This window comes from Solea senegalensis, linkage group LG11 (genome assembly GCF_019176455.1).
Source record: "Solea senegalensis isolate Sse05_10M linkage group LG11, IFAPA_SoseM_1, whole genome shotgun sequence".
Taxonomy (NCBI): Eukaryota; Metazoa; Chordata; class Actinopteri; order Pleuronectiformes; family Soleidae; genus Solea; species Solea senegalensis.
The window spans coordinates 11828383-11846168 of record NC_058031.1 but is presented as its reverse complement, the minus strand read 5'-3'; the positions used below and the strand labels follow the sequence as shown (position 1 = coordinate 11846168).

Below are 17786 nucleotides of genomic sequence, written 5' to 3'. Positions count from 1 at the left end.
ACAACCTTCCAGTTGAAAGACAACTCGCCCTACCACTGACCCACCATGTTTCAATCCTAAGTCAGTTTTTCTTTTTTTTATCTAAAACTTATGGAAGCACATTGCATTCAGTTGAAAAAAATGTTTTGGTTTGTTTCTCTGAGTAATTATTTCAGTTTTTCTGAATATTTTTGTTTTTTGGTCGAGAGTTCTCGATAATTCAGGAAAAAATACTCTGAAAAACAGGAGGGGAAATAATTAGCACGGAAAACAGAAAACAAATATTGAAAAAAAAACTAACCAAAAAATTAACTACTCCAGAGGTTTTTTTTCCCAAATAAATGCAATGCGCTTCCGTAAAAACTTAAGTACATTTTATATCAGAAAATTACTTTTGATACTTAAGTGCAGTAAATGTCACATACTTTAAGACTTTTACTTATAATAGTAATATAAAAGTAATATTGTTGTGACTTCAAGTCCTACCAAAGTCATTTTCTGGTAAGATACTTGTACTTTTACTCAAGTATTCCTTTTAGGTACTTCAAACAAGACTAAATGTGATGCTTCAAAGACAATAACATCTTTATGTCTAAATCAAGTAAGAGACTGCAACATTTGTCCTCAAGTATATAATAAATGACACATTTTGCAGCCATGGTTACCTGTAAGACTTAATAAAAGTATTGTTTTAAAAGGAATCCCCAATGTAATTGCTATAATAATACACTTCAGGTCAGACTGGCAGATATGGTCAGGAAGAGCTGTCACTTTGGAGGAGCTGAGAAGAGCTGGGCGTTTTCAGGTTGCAACACCTCCCTTCTCCTCTGTTCTCTTGTGTTCCCTTTAAATCCAGAGAGAAAGCCTCAGAGGTGTTATAGTGCCCCAGAGAGGGAACAGAGACGCAGCGATGGAGATTTTCTCTGCGTTTGTCTGCGTTGTTTTGGTCTGTGTTGTCAGTGCTGGGATTCCTCACGATGGAATACACTGGACATACACAGGTAGGGACATGTCAAGGTTATACTCTCTTAAATTGACAGTTTAACCTTAGGACATACTTAGAAAGTGACTAAATCAGATTTAACGTATTCACTGCGCATTTGTTTTTTGGCATGCAAAACAAGCAGCAACGTTTTTGTTCCACATTGTTTATAGATTATTTTTAGACTGTTAGGATTATTTATAGTATCCAGTGTCCAGTGTGTCCTGTGAGCGACGCGCAACGCTTTGGCCAAATACCTGCTCCTGTCAGTGACTCTGGTTACAGGATGAGCTTGTGAAGACAGTGTATGGACAAAGTATAGAAAGTAAATTCAAACACACATTAGCCCAAGCAGGGTCACCACTAAATGTATAACAGGTCATTTTTTTATGAGTTGAGGGATTTTTAATAATGTGAAAAAGTTGTAAAGTTGTTTTTTCCTTCTTTCTTTCTATTTTTTTTTTGGCACAGAGGGAGCTTTGGATCAGATGCACTGGCCAACCAAGTATCCTGCGTGTGGCGGAAAGAAACAGTCTCCGATTGATATCCAGCGGCGCAACGTGAGACACAACCCAGACATGTTACAGCTGGAGCTGAGCGGATATGATGCTCAGAGTGGGACTTTCCTCATGAGCAACAACGGCCACTCGGGTAAGATCAACCAGCAGGGATGAAAGTGCGCAACTTCTGAAGCTGAAAGTTCATCCCACTGCACTCTTTTCACGATAGTTGCTTGTGTGACTTCAGAGGGCTACCATGCGTTACTCAGACCCATGGTTCTCAAACTGTGGTACGTGTACCACCAGTGGTACATGAGTTTCCTCTGGTGGTACTTGGAGGAAAATCAGAAATACTGTTCTTGTGCATATATGAGGCTATGTGATCGGAGTGGAGCTGAGTAATTTTGACCAGATTATTGTCACCTCATTGCTCTCTCTCCATCTTAATGTAGTTACGATATACCAGTGTGTGAAGTATATTTAGATACATATTATGTGAGGAAGAGGAGGAGGATGAGAGAGGCCTGTGAAAAGTCTGTAGCGTAAAAAAGTTTGCAATAAAAAGTCCATAACAAGTTTGAGAACCTCTGACTCAGACTAAAATGAATGCATTGGCTTATTATGTCCATTAGTGTGTGCAGATATTTCAGTGGCACGAGCTCATGTGTATAAAAGGGCACCACCCCCTTCCCCACATTAATAATTGAGTAAATAAATAAATAATATCTCAGTGACACATCATGCACGATAACCATACACGTATGCAAGGCGAAGCAGTTTTATTTGAACGGTGAATTTCACACTCGTTGGCAACTCACTGTTTTGTTTTGTTTTTACATTTTTACAATTTGAACAGTTAAAAATGGGAAATATTAAAACATACTAAACCAGATCACAAAATATGACAGAGCTACATGAAACAAGTGCAAGTGATGGAGAGTACAATTTAAAGTGCTCCAAAAAGCTCACTCATGAGAATAATTCATTTTAACCTGTGTTTTAAAAGATTCACATTGTGGTACGTAACAGTACAACATGGTAATAGTGTGGCAATTATCTGTAATGTCTTATTTACTTAAACAATGTGCATCTTGATAATAATATAATAGTTATAACATGCTATTGTACGTAATATTCAGGTATTAGCTTGATAATGACAATGGCTGTAGGTAACCATCAGAGCGTGGATACCTTCACTGTCACACAGATTTTCTCCTGATATTAGCGAGCTATTATTTGGTGGTTCCATAGAAATGATGGTTTCTCCATAATATTACTTCCCTATTATCACCATGTTGTTACTGTACTGTAATGTAAAGTGCACATTCATGCTTTTGTCATTTGCTGTAAAGAGGAAATGATCAGTTATACTGTAGCTATTTACCCTCTTGTCCTATTTGTCCTATTATGCCCATTTGTATTTCCTCTGATAAATCACTGAAAACATCTCTATATCTTTATGTTTCCTTTAGTCCAAATCGACCTGTCTCCCACCATGAAGATCACCAAAGGCCTCCCGGGAAAATACACAGCAGTCCAGATGCACCTGCACTGGGGCGGCTGGGACCTGGAGGCCAGCGGAGCAGAGCACACCATCGATGGCATCCGTTACATGGCAGAGGTTGGCTTTAGGAAGCATGAAATCAAAGTTACAACAGTCGTGCACGCTGCAGAACAAGACGTCGATCATGAGGCAACATGAGTTTGCAGCATTTAAATGTTCACGCTTTCATGCAGCTCAATGAATCGTGATTAATTGCCTGTGAACAATTGACCTGTTACGTGTGTTTGAATTTAATCACACGGCTGCTTGTAGATGCAGTGGTGTTTGTTTCCCCCACTCTTTGGTTTTCCCTTGATTCAGATTTGTTAACATTTGTACTATTGTTAGAAGTGTGTTAAGACTTTTGTATTTGAATGGCAAATGGAGCCACTTTTGGCATCTAACCTGTTCCACTTTGCCTTTCAGCTCCATGTTGTCCATTACAATTCTGACAAGTACAAGAGCTTCACTGAAGCCAGAGACAAGCCAGACGGGCTGGCAGTGCTTGCCTTTTTCTATGATGTACGTAAGCCACTCCCACTTTTGTTCCCCTGTCCTCCTTGTGATTTCTTTGTCTGAGCGCCAATTTGTTTAGCACCCACACAGAGACCCAACACAGCTCCAGATATATGACCTTCACTTCCTCTATGGGAACTTTAGAAAATGAAAAAAAGCCTGTCGTCCACTTGCTCAACGACCCAATGGCCTTTGAAGTGTGTGATACTTTACTTTGGTCATCCTGCTGTGTTTAAGGCTCTATTGAAAATTCTGAAGCATGCCGACATATTGAATGAGTGCCTGCATCCACAGGAATGTTCTAGATCAGAGGAAGTCAGCGGCCCCCAGCTGTGAGAGGTCACCAGTGCAGCAACACCATTACTCACATCCACTGTGACTGCCCAATTACACTTTTGTGACCACTCTGTCCCTCCCTCTGTGAATGATAAGACTGTTATCACTTGAATTGCTGATGGCTGAGGTTGTGGTTCAAATAAAGCGTAGTTCACATTGAATTCTGTCTCATAGGGTTAGAGTAATATATATTATATTCATTCCAGTTTGACTCAACAAGACCTTATTATTACCAATATCTGCTTTTCGCCTTTGATATTTTGTTTCTATATTTATTATTCAAAAAATATAGAAACAATTGACAAAAACTCCAGCAGCTGGCATCCACACTGTTGCCTTTGTGTCCTTTATAATCTGTTTAAGCTGAAAGCTGAGTTCAGGGATAGAGTTAAATTCTTCTTTTTCAGATGATTTTACATTTGAAGTTTGACACAGCTGTGCTTTATTTCCAGGACGGGCACTTTGAGAACACTTACTACAGTGATTTTATCTCCAACCTGGATAAAATCAAGTATGCAGGTGGGTTAATAATATCCAGGTGTATTCATCAAACGTCTATGTCCTCAAGGTTTAACAAAACTGAGACATTTGCAAAAAATTATAACATAATTTTCCATCATGATATCGCAATAAAGATATTCATGATGATATTGCACTGAATTTCAAAGTAAAAGTGCTTGTTTGGAACAACGTATACTTCATGAATAATAGCACATTTATGATGCAAAATAAATCTATCCAAATAAAAAAACAAAGAAATACATCTATAATTAAGTAAACTGTAATTAAAAGAATGTTGAATGTAATACATTTAATAATGTGATAATTACAACCAAATGTCTTTGGTTATAATTAAATGTCTTTATTATATTATATTGTATTATATTGTATTATATTATATTATATTATTCTGTCTATATTCACCATGATATTAAGTGATGGGCTGCCAGTTTGACACCACTGGTTTACAATGATGTTTTTTCTTGTGCAGTTATTTCAACACTGTATTTGTCACAATGCACTGGTGGTGGTACATTTTAATATCTTTGAAACTGTGGAATAATGCGGCCACATACACGCTTGTGGTCAAAACCTCCACCAGGAGCCTTTAACTGACCGAGTGCTGTGACCCTGACAGGTCAGTCCATGAACATATCCAGCATCGATGTGCGCTCCATGCTCCCCGAGAACATGAACCACTTCTTCAGATACCAGGGCTCCCTCACCACTCCACCCTGCTACGAGAGCATCCTGTGGACAGTGTTTGATACACCCATCACTCTGTCACACAACCAGGTACAGTGTGTGTGTGTGTGTGTGTGTGTGTGTTATGTTTCATCCATACACACACTGATGTTTCTAATGTTGTTTTAAAGATATGACAAAGCACAAACGTGACCTGAGATCACCTCAAACCACAACTGTGTCCATGTGTTTCTCAATAGTCATTTTCCATTGATTTCAATTTCATCAAACAATGGCTATAATCTGGCATATTTTGATGTTTAATACTGTGCAATGTCCCTTCTCTAATAAATAAATACATAAATAAGATGTGATAAAATTGCAGATGATACACTCACAGTTCATCTTAGTAAATCCTTCCATTCTTTAGAGCCACACTGTGTCCATTAGGCTTATTTGGAGCATTATGTCTGTTTGTCTGCTCTGTTGTGTCCAGATCAGGAAACTGGAGAGTACACTGATGGACATGGACAACAAGACCCTGTGGAATGACTACCGCATGGCTCAGCCTCTCAATGACCGCGTGGTGGAGTCGTCTTTCCTTCCCCGCCTTGGGAAAGGAAGTATGTGGCAACAGTGTGATTACCCTCAAAGGAAAAGATCATTTATACATCTCTTTATGAATGTTGGACGCGACCGTGACTAATACGTGTCATGTCCATTCACCTTGTGTCTCTCAGCGTTTTGTCGACAAGACGAAATTGAATCCAGGCTCCTAAAGATCGAGGGTCTGATAACGTCCCTCGGAAAGCTCATGCATTCAGGTAAGAGAGCTGATTGTTCCGTGAAAACTGCTAGAGACGGCTAAATGTGATACGAGAGGTTTCATATTTACATTCCAGTGTTTTTCATGTATTCCCTTTAGGTGGGCAACGCAATGTAAAGCCTTACAAATATGGTAAGAACTTTGTCTTATTATTCGCGACTAAATGCTTTTCATTAATATGAATTATGAGCATGGATGTTTCTCACTCTCCAGGCTAATTTTGTTTTTTCCGTCTACCTCAGAACCTAGTGTTCTGTTTCCTCTGGTGCTGAACTTCCAGGAGAAACATTTAGGCAGTTATGCTTTGGCTCGCCTCAGCCATCCTATGGACCTGGACTCCTTCACGGTCTGCATGCATGTTCTGGCTCAGGTGGATGGCACCCACACCGTCATGTCCTACGCCAGTAACGGCAACGATAACGAGCTTATGATCTCCATCGTCGAAGACAGAAATGTCAGAGAAGTGGGGGTCTGGATTGGCAACGAGTTTGTCAACCTGCCGCACAACTTCAGGTCCCACGACTGGGCCAACTACTGTATCACCTGGTCATCCCACACCGGTGGCGCAGAGCTGTGGATCAATGGCATGGTGGGTGAGCAGCGTTACCTGAAAAGTGGTTACACCATCAGCCCCGGTGGTGTCTTCATCCTGGGCAAAGACCGGGACGGCTTACTGGGCATCTCCAACTCAGACGCCTTTGTGGGTAAGATGACCGATGTCAACGTGTGGGACTACGTACTGACCACAGCAGACATCCGGGACCAGATGTCATGTGAGAGGAACAGCACTATGGTGGGAAATGTGTTCAGCTGGGGAACCACTGAGCTTAGTCTGTATGGGGGGGTGAAGCTGGACACTCAGTACAGATGTAACTGAACACGCTCAGCGGTTTCTGTTAATATGAGCTTTAAAATGCTGCAAAAACCCCAAATATCAGCTGCTGATGGTGGAGATGTTTCATGGCTTTGGCATATGGGATAGAGCAAATGTCCTGTCAGGCACCTGTAAGTCAACATTTAATCCAGATTATATTCAAACTTTAAACCTTGTATTGTATTTACATGATTGCAGCGTCAATAAAGTCTTACAATTGACACTTTGCATTGTTTTGATGACTCAAGCACCCAATCAATCTGCTATAAAACCGAAAGTGGTGCAAGAACAGCACACACACACACACACACACACACACATACACACACACGGCCCACACAATTGGGGACTGTGTAAAGATTTCTTGTTAAATAAAAAAAACAGAGGCTAAATTAAAACATTTTCAGTGTGTTCCAGTCACCCCACTGTGAAGACTTCCTCTCTCCTGAATGCACTCGTTTTTCTTCAGAAGGCCGTGACCTTGTCTCCATCCCCACGGCTTTCTTTTCTCTCTTTCAGAGGCAGATCCCCGTCACCAGTTTTTATCTCTACTTTGTTCCTCTTGGCAAACATCTGGCAGATCTCCAAGAAGGTCTTGTTCTTGGTCTCGGGGACCACCAGCCAGATGTAGATTAGTGTGAGCAGACAGATGACAGAAAAAATGATAAAGCTGTACGGGCCCAGGCCTCTCTGCAGGGAGAATGAGAGGAAGTGTGGTCAGCTGGAGGTTTATGAAGCACAGCGAGTGTAGTTTGTTATACAGCCAGGTCTTTCATGTTGCTTTTATCAGTGAGAGCAGCCTAAACAACAGAAACATCTCTCGGTGTCAAGCCAGACATTTCAACAGTGCCACATCCTGCAGACTGCACATGACCTTCATGAGGGATGGATTTGTTGTATTAGACTTCATTACTAACAGCAGAAGCAGGGAAATGAGGTGACATGATGTGAGTTGCAGGCTACTTGTGTTGAAAATCCTCTATTTTCATTTCCCACACTCGGACACGGAGAGTCAGGCACACCCCACAATTGTTTGTTATTCACTTTGAAGTCCAAGAACCGATGGAAGTAAATATGCACGCACAATGTTTATGTCATCAATCAGAAACTATGATAAACACAGACACATTTCCCAGTGAAGTGGAACCAGAAAACTGAAGTAAAGGTCAATGTTTGTATAAAGAAATGACATCTGTGAAAATGAGGAAATATTGCAGTAAGTTAAAAGTGGTGTACGAGTAGGTGAGTAGACTGACCATAGGTGTGGTAGTGAGAGTGAATGGTTGTTTGGACTGGCGACCTGTCCTTTTGCCCTTTGTCAGCTGAGATTGACACCAGTGACCCTGCGATCGATGTGAAGGACGAAGTGGTAGAAGTCCTTACAGTGTCTGAGTACTACTGTGTTTCTGTTACAGTCAAAATGGCTGTGCATTTAAATGTAGAATATCATATCATCTTCCTCTTCTATATTCAAACGACTTGACTTGCTTGCTTGAGACTTGAAGGTTAAGACCTGAGACTTGCTTGCTCCTCATTTTGTGTCACTTACTCTGCAACTTTTGCTGTGTCAACGTAAGCGTTCTCAGAAAACGTGTGACTGACCTCGAGGAAGGGGAAGATGAGGCCGACAGTGAAGTTGGAGAGCCAGTGCACGGATCCTGCCACCATGAAGGCGGCAGGTCTGGCCGACTGCCTGAACATCTCGGTGGTCACCACGTAAGGGATGGGACCTGCAGAGCACAACATGTGGTCAGCTACCTCCAAAACCCTCCAGACACACGGTGTGTGTGGAGACTCATGTCTCAAACAAATTCGATGTTTGGTCTCATCCAAACAACACTTCAGCTAATGGAGGACACAGTTGTAATCAGTGCGCGTGTGAGTCAGACTCACTGGGTCCTATGGCATGTCCGATGACGTAAATGATGACACACGTGATGCTGATGTACGGCATCCACGTCACAGTCTCCTGCAAACACAGAGCAGCAGATGCTGTTATTAGTTATCCAGGCGTACTGATGATTGAAAAAAGGAACAAACATACGACAAATTCTCCTTACAAGCTGCCATGTGTGGGAGGTGAAGGAAAGGTAGTTTACTGTTGTCTCTTCTTTTCTTCAAACCGTGTCCTTTGTTGTGGTGTCTGTCTCAAAATGTTGCCTCCAGGTGAGATAACAGGGTTTCAGGAGGGCAGCACTGGTAATAATCAGTGTCTCTGATACTATATTGGTTGGTGATGGGTTTAATGCCTCACATCAGATACAGATGTTAAAGGATACTTATGTAAGAGATGTTTTATATTAAGTTAATTTGTTTAATTAAGAGACTGATGAACCTGTTGGAATTAAAATCCTGACTTCACTGATAACAATGGCACAACTCATTTATATGACACCATTTTTCCCGTTATGGCACCTGTACCTTTGTTTTGGATTAAGTAAGTGAAGTTTGATTTCATTTGACCTGTTCTTCCTGAGAAATGTTTTTCTCAGGAAGTCCACACCCCGTGTTTCCAAAGAAGTGTTACACACCGAATATGAGGAAATAAAACCAACTACAAAAAAACCCCAATATTAAGGGTTTCCATTACTCCCCCCTCGCAGCCTTAATATTAGGACAAGATTAAACAAACATAGAAACAAAACAAAAATACCTGATCATGTTTACGTCTGCTTTGAAGCCAGGACCAATAAAAACAAGAGACAAATGCAATGACTGTATTTGTCAGCCACAAATGGATCTTAAAGATCTACGCAATGCAGCCTTTCAACTGTATATCAAATAATCATTTCTAAATGTTATTTACATTTAGTGCCCTTACATGACCACCATATTGTCAAATGAAAATAATGTAACATACGTGTAACAGTGAACTCAAAGCTGAATAATTATTCTTTTATTTATATAATCCTAACTTATTCACTGTAGTGATTCATGTTCTCGTTTCAAATATAAACAAACACATGGGAAATCTCCTATGGCACAACAAATATCCAAACCTCAGGGTTGAGAAACTGACACACACTATAATGAGTTGTCCTGTGAGCCACTAGAGGACAGCAGAGTAACAGTAACGTCTCAGTGATGATGGTACCTGGATGCTGAGAGCCACAGTGAGCAGCACACACGCTCCACAGCAGATGCCGAAACCGCAGAGGAGGAGGATCCGTCTGCCTGTAGCCTCCACGATGAAAACCTGGCCAAAGAAAAATGTGCTTTTTTTCCACAACCATCACAAGCAATGTTTCTCTGCTACGACTTTCGAAAAGTTGAAATGAGCAGGGCACCTACAGCAGCTATGGTCATGAAGACATTTACGGCTCCTGTTCCCACTGTGACGTACTGAATGTCATTCTGCTTGACCCCCGCCGTGGCGTAAATGCTGTCTGCATAATAGTAGATCTGAGGAGGGAGACAAAGGAAGACATCATGAACAGGAGGGGGTAACTGAAAATGATCAAATTCACAGTTTGTGAAAAACAGAACAAGCAGAGGTTCCCAGCCTGCAGCTCAGTCTCCACTGGGGGGCGTCAAAGCTCCATTTGTAAGGGTGTAATAATTAAGATAAAGTATGCTGTTTTTTTTCTTTGTAAGGAAAAAAAACACAGGTTAGAGTTACATTAAAGTCAGAGAGTGTTTATAGATATAGATATATAGATATCAGTACATACAGAGATATGTGAGTTCCAGAAATGTAAAGGAAAAATTCAGATACTTTAGAGTATTAAAATCAAAATGAAATGCCAATTTGGCTTTTTTTTTTTTTGCTTTTGCTTTTGCACTCATCTGTGATAAGGACTGGCAGGACTCACCGCATTGACCCCGGACAGCTGCTGGCCCATGTTCATGACGATGATGGAGACCAGTTGCCAGCGAAGAGAGCGCTGGGACAGCAGAGAGAGCACGGACAGATGTCCTTCAGCTCTCTCCGACTGGTCTTCCAGATGCATCTCGGACAGCTCTGCGTCCACATCGTCCCAGCCACGCAGACGCTGCAGTGCTGCAGACAGACAGAACATTCAAAACAGGCCTCCATATACAGCAATATACAGATTATTTATTGTCTAAGGTACGACTTTAGGTATTCATTCTTAAAATGACCATGACGTGTCTTCAAAGACTGAGAAAATGTGTTCAATTGAAATACTGACTCTGCTGAAGACAATTTTAGATGGAAGAACCAAAAGAATAAAAGCATGATACAACACAAATGTGGTGCCACAAGACTTATAACACAGCTCGTACCACTTCAAAGCATGGGTTGCCAAAAGGCAGCAAGTTTCAGGTATGGGTTGAAAATGCCCGACATTACCAAATCAAAAAGACTTCACTACCCCTAAAAAAATAAGGGGAATAAAAATAAGCATCTGCATTAGAGATGCATCAAAAATGTAGACGGTTGACAGAGGAGAAGAATTTGAAGACAGAGTTAATACATTTCTCCTGGACAGGTAAGAAACTGAGGTTCAGCCAAGGTTAGGGAACCTTGTCTCTCTCTCTGTTACATATCGTTGGTGGCTTTATAAAGCATATCATTTATTTTTTTTACAGTCCATTGTTGTTGTTTTGACACTCCTGAAACCATTCTGCACTGCAGTGACTCTACTGCTGCGGCTGCTACTTGGGGCCATTACACATTCACTTTAAATTTGCACCTCGCTGAAATACAAACATATGAACCAAATAGTTACGTGTGAGGTATGAGCATGTTTTTGTCATTTCCGTGCATCCATCTCTCTCAAATCTTTTGTATTGGGATAGCAGCAACCTCTTTAAATACTAATAATAATACAGGCTTGCTTGGATTTGGCATGTTCTCACCTTTCCGTGCAGTCTCCTCATCTCTCCTCTGGATGAGCATGTACCTGGGGCTCTCTGGGAAGAAGGGCAGCAGCACAAGTTCAATGACTGCAGGAATACCAGTCAAGCCCAGCATGAGGGTCCAACCTGGACACAGATGAAACAGATGAGACGCTTGTTTTAAGCAGTGCACCAAACCACAAAGCGACTGTACCTTGACGTACTTCTGCAAAATATAACCTGGAAAAATGTGCAATCACTCAAGCACATTGTCTCTCTTCTGTTGACTTGTTTGTGTGTGTGTTTTATCGTTCTACAGTTGCTCTGTCTTTGTTTGTTATCTCTGTGTTAATTGTCTTTTTTTTAATGTTCCACCAAGTTGCCATGGGACTGCAGATTAGCTTTGGGCTATGATGTGACTTGTTAAATATAGTGCTGTATATGTCCACTTGTATGTACTGTCATTATTTCTAATCCAATTTAATATGTACAAACAAATTAAAAATTACAACCATAAATAAATTAAATAAATTAATTTATTATTTATTTGGTGCATTTCAGGTTTTTCATTTAACCAAAATAAAGTGCTGAACTAAATATAAACCCAACTAAAAAGGTTTTTTTTCCCCTTCCACAGTTATTTGTCTGTATTAGATTGTTATTTAATTAACATCTATTTATTTTTTGTGGCACTGGCTGTGGAAGAGCATCACATGTCATAAAGAATTCTTATTTTGAGAAGAGCGAGAAGATCCAGCAATGGTGAGAGGTGGATTTATTTTCCTAGTAGTAGTAGTAGTATATTAAGGTAAAGATAATGAAAATATGACATATATCAGTACCTGTGCTGTTGCCCAGTATGTTTCTGATGCCCAGCACTTGTGCGCTGAGAATCCCAATGGTGATGAAGAGCTGTGGTATGATTCCAAGTGCTCCCCTCAGGTTCTTGGGCGAGAGCTCACCCAGGTACATGGGCACCACGTTAGAGGACAGACCTGCAGAAAGGAAGCGATGGATGAATGGATGTGTTCCTGATCCATGTAAGAGATACATATTGCACCGTATGCACATACAGTATCTGACCTGCACAGATGCCCACGATAAACCTCGACACAATGATGATCTCATAGGACTTGGCGATCTCACTGACTCCCATCATCACAGCGGGCACGATAGAGAAGATGTTGTTGAAGAGGAGGGTGCCCTTCCTGTCACAGGGTCAGCACATTTGAAGTTATGGTAACATTCTTGTCTGAATGAACTATAAGCACACATTTACAATAGGTGTCTCACATGCCACCAAAACACCCATTCACATGCTGCAGCCTCTGGAAGCAATGTTGGGTTGAGTGTCTTATGGATTATATTACATACAGACTAGAGGAGCCTGGGATCAAACCATTTACCACATGGGAAGTGATATTAGATTCCTGATGAAATGTGACAATACTGTAGCATTCAGTATTTACCTCCCAAAATTATTGACCAGGGGAGCGACCATCAGAGAGCCAAAGAAGCCTCCCAGTGGGTACATGGACACAGACAGTGACCACAGCAGCGTCAGGAAGTTCTCCTCCATTGGCTGACCGTAACGCTCCAGGTAGGTGGTGTTATAAAACTGCTGCATGAACTGAAGATGGGAGGGAAACACAACATCACATTACTGATGACAGTGTGTGTCACAGCAGAGCTTTTTGCTTCTTTTTGATTACCGGTGCAGGAGAGTTGATGACAGCGACATTATACCCGTACTGGAAGGACGAACCAAAAGCAGATATAAGTGTTGCCAGTATCAGGACTGTAGTTAATCTCTGTTAAAGGACATGAGAGCATGACATGAACATTTGATTTGTACACCGCCACAGAACAGACATACACAATTCTTTGTGTCACTATGTGATGTGTCTTATTAAATATCTGGAAGAGGCCATTAAAATACATCAGTGACTAAATTCACAACATATGTTTTGAAATATCAGCACAGTTCACAACACAGTTCAAATCATACAATTCATGAAATTCTATACAAATAACTTCTTTAATACTTGTTTCACTGTATTGTGTTATATCATTTGTTCCAATAGCGACGCCGTGAACAGTAACTGAAAAGCAGTAATGTGAGTATTTATGAAATCATACTGAAACAATAAGTAGTATTTATACATAAACAGACTTGATCACACCTGGACAGTAACTCACCCCTTTCCTCTCCACGGGCTTCCCCCACTCCTCATTCACGGCCATGGCTGTGTTTGGACTTGTTGTCACTTTCAGTAATGACAACATCTCACTTTGTTATGGCAGCACTGCTGGATTCTGCCTGTCCCTTTGGACTTGAGATCAGAGAGCGCAGCACTGGTTTACAGCTTGGCTTCAGTTATTGCTTTAATGTTGCTGACTGTATACTCCCAAGTTCAGGAAGTCTTCAATGTAATACAGTCCAAATATTAAACACACCCCTGAGCTGACTGTTGATATGTCATGCTTTTATTGTGTTTAAAACTCAATTATAACTGTCATTAAAGGCTGGGATTATATCTTATCAGCAAAAAGAGCATCTTTACAGCTACATCTGCTGGATAAAGCAAAACAATCACACAATATAAAATAACAGCTGGCAAAGGCTTCAGGTTTGACCCTCGTATACAAGTATTTACTCACACTATTGACTCATCAAATTTCACACTGATTAAAAGACAGTGTTTCTCCTGGAAGAACACAACTGCCAATCTCTCATCATATATCACTTATTATTAGAAAACCCAACAGAAAAATCTGTATATGAATCTATATTCTTCTATACATGTTTAAAACACAAGCATATTTCTATCCGACTTATAGATTAATGGTACAGTAGTGCAGTGGTAGAATGAGTGCATGCAAACAGTTGGAGGAGCTTTTTGTATTTGGCACCATCTCACATGAACAGGTGAATGAAAAGTGCAGTTTCATACTGATGTTAGAGTTAGAATTGGTTATATTTGCACACAAACCAATTAGTGATAATGAATTTCAGCACTTATCAGTGACCGGGTAGCAATAGGGCAGGGCTATTTGACTACAAACTCACATTTTCAAAAAGTGCATTAGACATATCATATCACCTTTGTACACCTCAACGTGTGTAAAAAAAAAAAAGGTGCACAGTATTAGCTTTTGTTTATCGTTGAAATAAGGTAAACAAACATACGTCAAAGTGTCTTTGACAGAATACAAAAGAAACCTCCCGTTACAAGCCCAATTGCTTTTCCTCTTAACCACGGGCTGGCCGATTTAAACATATTACACCTTATTCACCTGCTTCAAGTGTTCATGACGTTTGTCTGTTTTGCATGTGTGAAATGTCAGTGTCACTTATTATCCAAATGTCCCGGTGCAGCTTTGAATGAATGCCCATGTACCTTTTGTCGGTGAAGTATTTGAGAAGTAGCTGATGGAGCCAAATGAATAGCCACTGTTGAACAAAGAGAAGTCCATTGAATTGATCAGTGAATGGTCAGCTCATGCACAATAGCACAACCCTGGGGTACTCTTTAACGTAATGAATTAAGTGGGAAGAGAGCCAGCAGGGGAGAGAGCAGAAAACCTTTCCTTAAGTGATTCCAGCGGCTCCAGTTACTTCAATATCAGCCCAGACTCTTGACCAACACAATGGATTCATTCCTGCAGGAATTACAGCGAGTGTTGGTTCTAAGTGAATCCTCAAGGACAAAAAAAAAGAAAAAAACAAGCTGCTCAGAGGCCTTTTCAGATGTCATCATCAGCATCTTTCACTTCCACTTTTCCAGATGTGGTGCCCGGTGTTCTGTCACCGTTACCGATGAATGATGAATGACCTCTGCCCTGTGTCCCATTACTTCGGACGTCTGGGGGTAAAATTAGCCTGAAGGAAAACATTTTTAATAAAAACTGGCAACTTGTGCTTTTGATGTTTACAGAATAAACTGGCCAAAATGTTCAGGAAATGATTTAAGGGAACTAACTGCTCTCATAAGAACACAGGGCTGTCTGCTGATGTGCTGCGAGACAGCGAGATCTCTGACCCAGTGTCAGAGGAGCATCCTTGACCCAAACAAGACAAAAGCTGCTTTCAACCCCTGCACTATGGTACTTCCAATTTAGACCGTTCATAGAAACCTTAACCCTAACCCAACAAGAGAAATAGAGACAATATCCTGTTTATCATGTGTGAACGACAAACTCAAAGGGAGCTGACCTGTTCATTAGTTTAATGACGATGGTACTACAATACTGAGTCACATTAGTTCTGCTTTTCGTGCTAGCACTGAATCATGATAAAAATGAATACTCAACTACTTAGAGGGGACGCATGGCACTGACTAGTCCCTTCAAACTGAATCTCATGTCTTTGGGCCAAGGCCAATCTTCGTTCTTTGGTTTGTTACGTGCTCACCAGTGTCACCTGTGGGTCTAAAATCTGTGAAGTATTCCTTTAACCTATAAGCACAATTCAAATGTTAGCCCTAAACCGTTCATCAAATTGAGGTTCTGCCTCATTAGGACCAGGTTCTGGTCTCCATGAAGACTATTAGCCCTGACAAGGTCAGTGTTTATGCCAGATAAAGGTCCCAAAGAGATGACAAATACAAGTACACACAGAGAGAGGTTTCTGAATAGGTGTTTGTCCTCTGCGAACAAACAACAATAGTCATTTGAAGAGAAAAGAAACAGTCACCATGGGAGAAGTTGACCTTCCTCACCGACAACCACCACAATCATTAATCTTGTTTGAATGCAGCTTATCTTCCCAGAACATTGACGTATTAAACTATTATTCTAACTAATATTCATGACAGTTGGGATTTACTATGGTTGTAACGCAGACCACAAGGTTCATTAGGTTCATGTGCTCATGCTTGTTGCCTCAAGTCTAGAAAACCAGACATATGAGAGCAGAGGAGGTCAGAGGAGAAGTGAGGCTCATGAGAAAGCTTCATGTTTCAAGGAGGAAGGACGACATGTGACGATAGATCACACGTCTGACCGTGATGACGGTGCTGAAGTTGACTTCATGCTGGTGACACATGAAATGCTGATGGACTTTGGCAACTTCACTGCCTCACAACCGCCGCAACTCCTACGTTAGGTTGGGATGAGTATTTTAATATCAGACATAAGTTTCACATGAGATTATTTAAAGAGACTGTCTCATACTTGTATGTAACTCTGGTGTATTATTCAAATAAATGTTCATTAACTAGATTTTAAAGAGATTTTTACATAAAAAAAAAGTGATATATTAGTATATACATATTCTATGTATAATATTTAAGGTACATTGGAAAAATTAGTAGGCACCAAAACATAAACAATGTTGTGCTTAAATGACAGTAAAGGCTTTGCAGTTTTCTCACAAAGTGAAATGCAGCTGTAGTTTTCTTGATATTTAAGAATTTCAGTTCGGATGACAAATAAAAAACTAAATATTTACAGAAACTGGTCAAATCCCACCAGCAACATTATGACCACTCTCCATCAGTGCACGTTAGCAATATTTACATGTCTAAAGACACTACAGTACTTTTACCACAGAAAGTGAAAATGCCATAGTTTCTTTCATACTAAAACATAGGTGATTTCCCTGCCTGTGACATTAACTGAAAACTCTGGAATAATAGGTGCAAACCCTTCTTTTAGAGATCACGTAAAGCAAATGAACGGTCGCTCCCCTTCACACGCGGTTTATGTTGGAAAATAGAGGCTGAGAACATATATGGAGTAAAGAGTGGAAAAAAACGCTCTAGTTTTCTGTTCAGGACCTTTTTCTACAATCCAGATTCAGAGAGAAATCTAAAAAGGACAATGCAGATATCTTCAACTGAGGATCGTTAAAGATGTCTAGAATTCTGCATTCTGACTAACCATATTGATGTTGTAGAGATCTGAAACTGAATGATATGTGTATGTGTCATGGTCATATGCTGAAAGTCGCTTCGCTACATTGAACAGGAAGTTTGATACCACTGTCTGTGTGTGTCTGTGTGTGTGTGTGTGTATGTTAGAGCTGAACAATCTATCATTTTAGATTTTAGAATTACTGTCTTGATCTAAACACCTCTTATTCTACACACTGAAGAGGGCGTCTTTGTTTCTTTGAATGAAAATCCGAATAATGATGTCAAAATTCCCTCTGATATATCACACTCGCAATTCCTGTCAAAATAATCGCTATTAGATATTCGAAATCGCGAAGCCCTAGTGAACCTCATTTTTAAATCATTCAA

The 17786-nt window shown here is 40.4% G+C and overlaps 2 protein-coding genes across 2 annotated transcripts; one reads left to right on the top strand and one right to left on the bottom strand.

Annotated features, from left to right (window-relative positions):
* Positions 1 to 835: 835 nt before the first annotated feature.
* ca6 (carbonic anhydrase VI) lies at positions 836 to 6962 on the top strand. Its single transcript, XM_044037529.1, has 10 exons — positions 836 to 980; positions 1433 to 1612; positions 2934 to 3082; positions 3431 to 3526; positions 4309 to 4375; positions 4995 to 5152; positions 5538 to 5664; positions 5782 to 5865; positions 5967 to 5999; positions 6110 to 6962. The coding sequence occupies exons 1-10, from the start codon at positions 890 to 892 to the stop codon at positions 6742 to 6744; spliced, it is 1620 nt and encodes a 539-aa protein (XP_043893464.1). The 5' UTR covers positions 836 to 889; the 3' UTR covers positions 6745 to 6962.
* On the bottom strand, positions 6872 to 16095 carry LOC122776809 (solute carrier family 2, facilitated glucose transporter member 5-like). Its single transcript, XM_044037530.1, has 12 exons — positions 13741 to 16095; positions 13254 to 13352; positions 13011 to 13171; positions 12625 to 12749; positions 12384 to 12536; positions 11563 to 11688; positions 10554 to 10741; positions 10033 to 10143; positions 9836 to 9937; positions 8635 to 8710; positions 8344 to 8471; positions 6872 to 7431 (listed from the first exon to the last, which is right to left on the bottom strand). Exons 1-12 carry the CDS (start codon positions 13825 to 13827, stop codon positions 7207 to 7209), a joined length of 1581 nt encoding a protein of 526 aa, XP_043893465.1. The 5' UTR covers positions 13828 to 16095; the 3' UTR covers positions 6872 to 7206.
* Positions 16096 to 17786: the final 1691 nt, after the last annotated feature.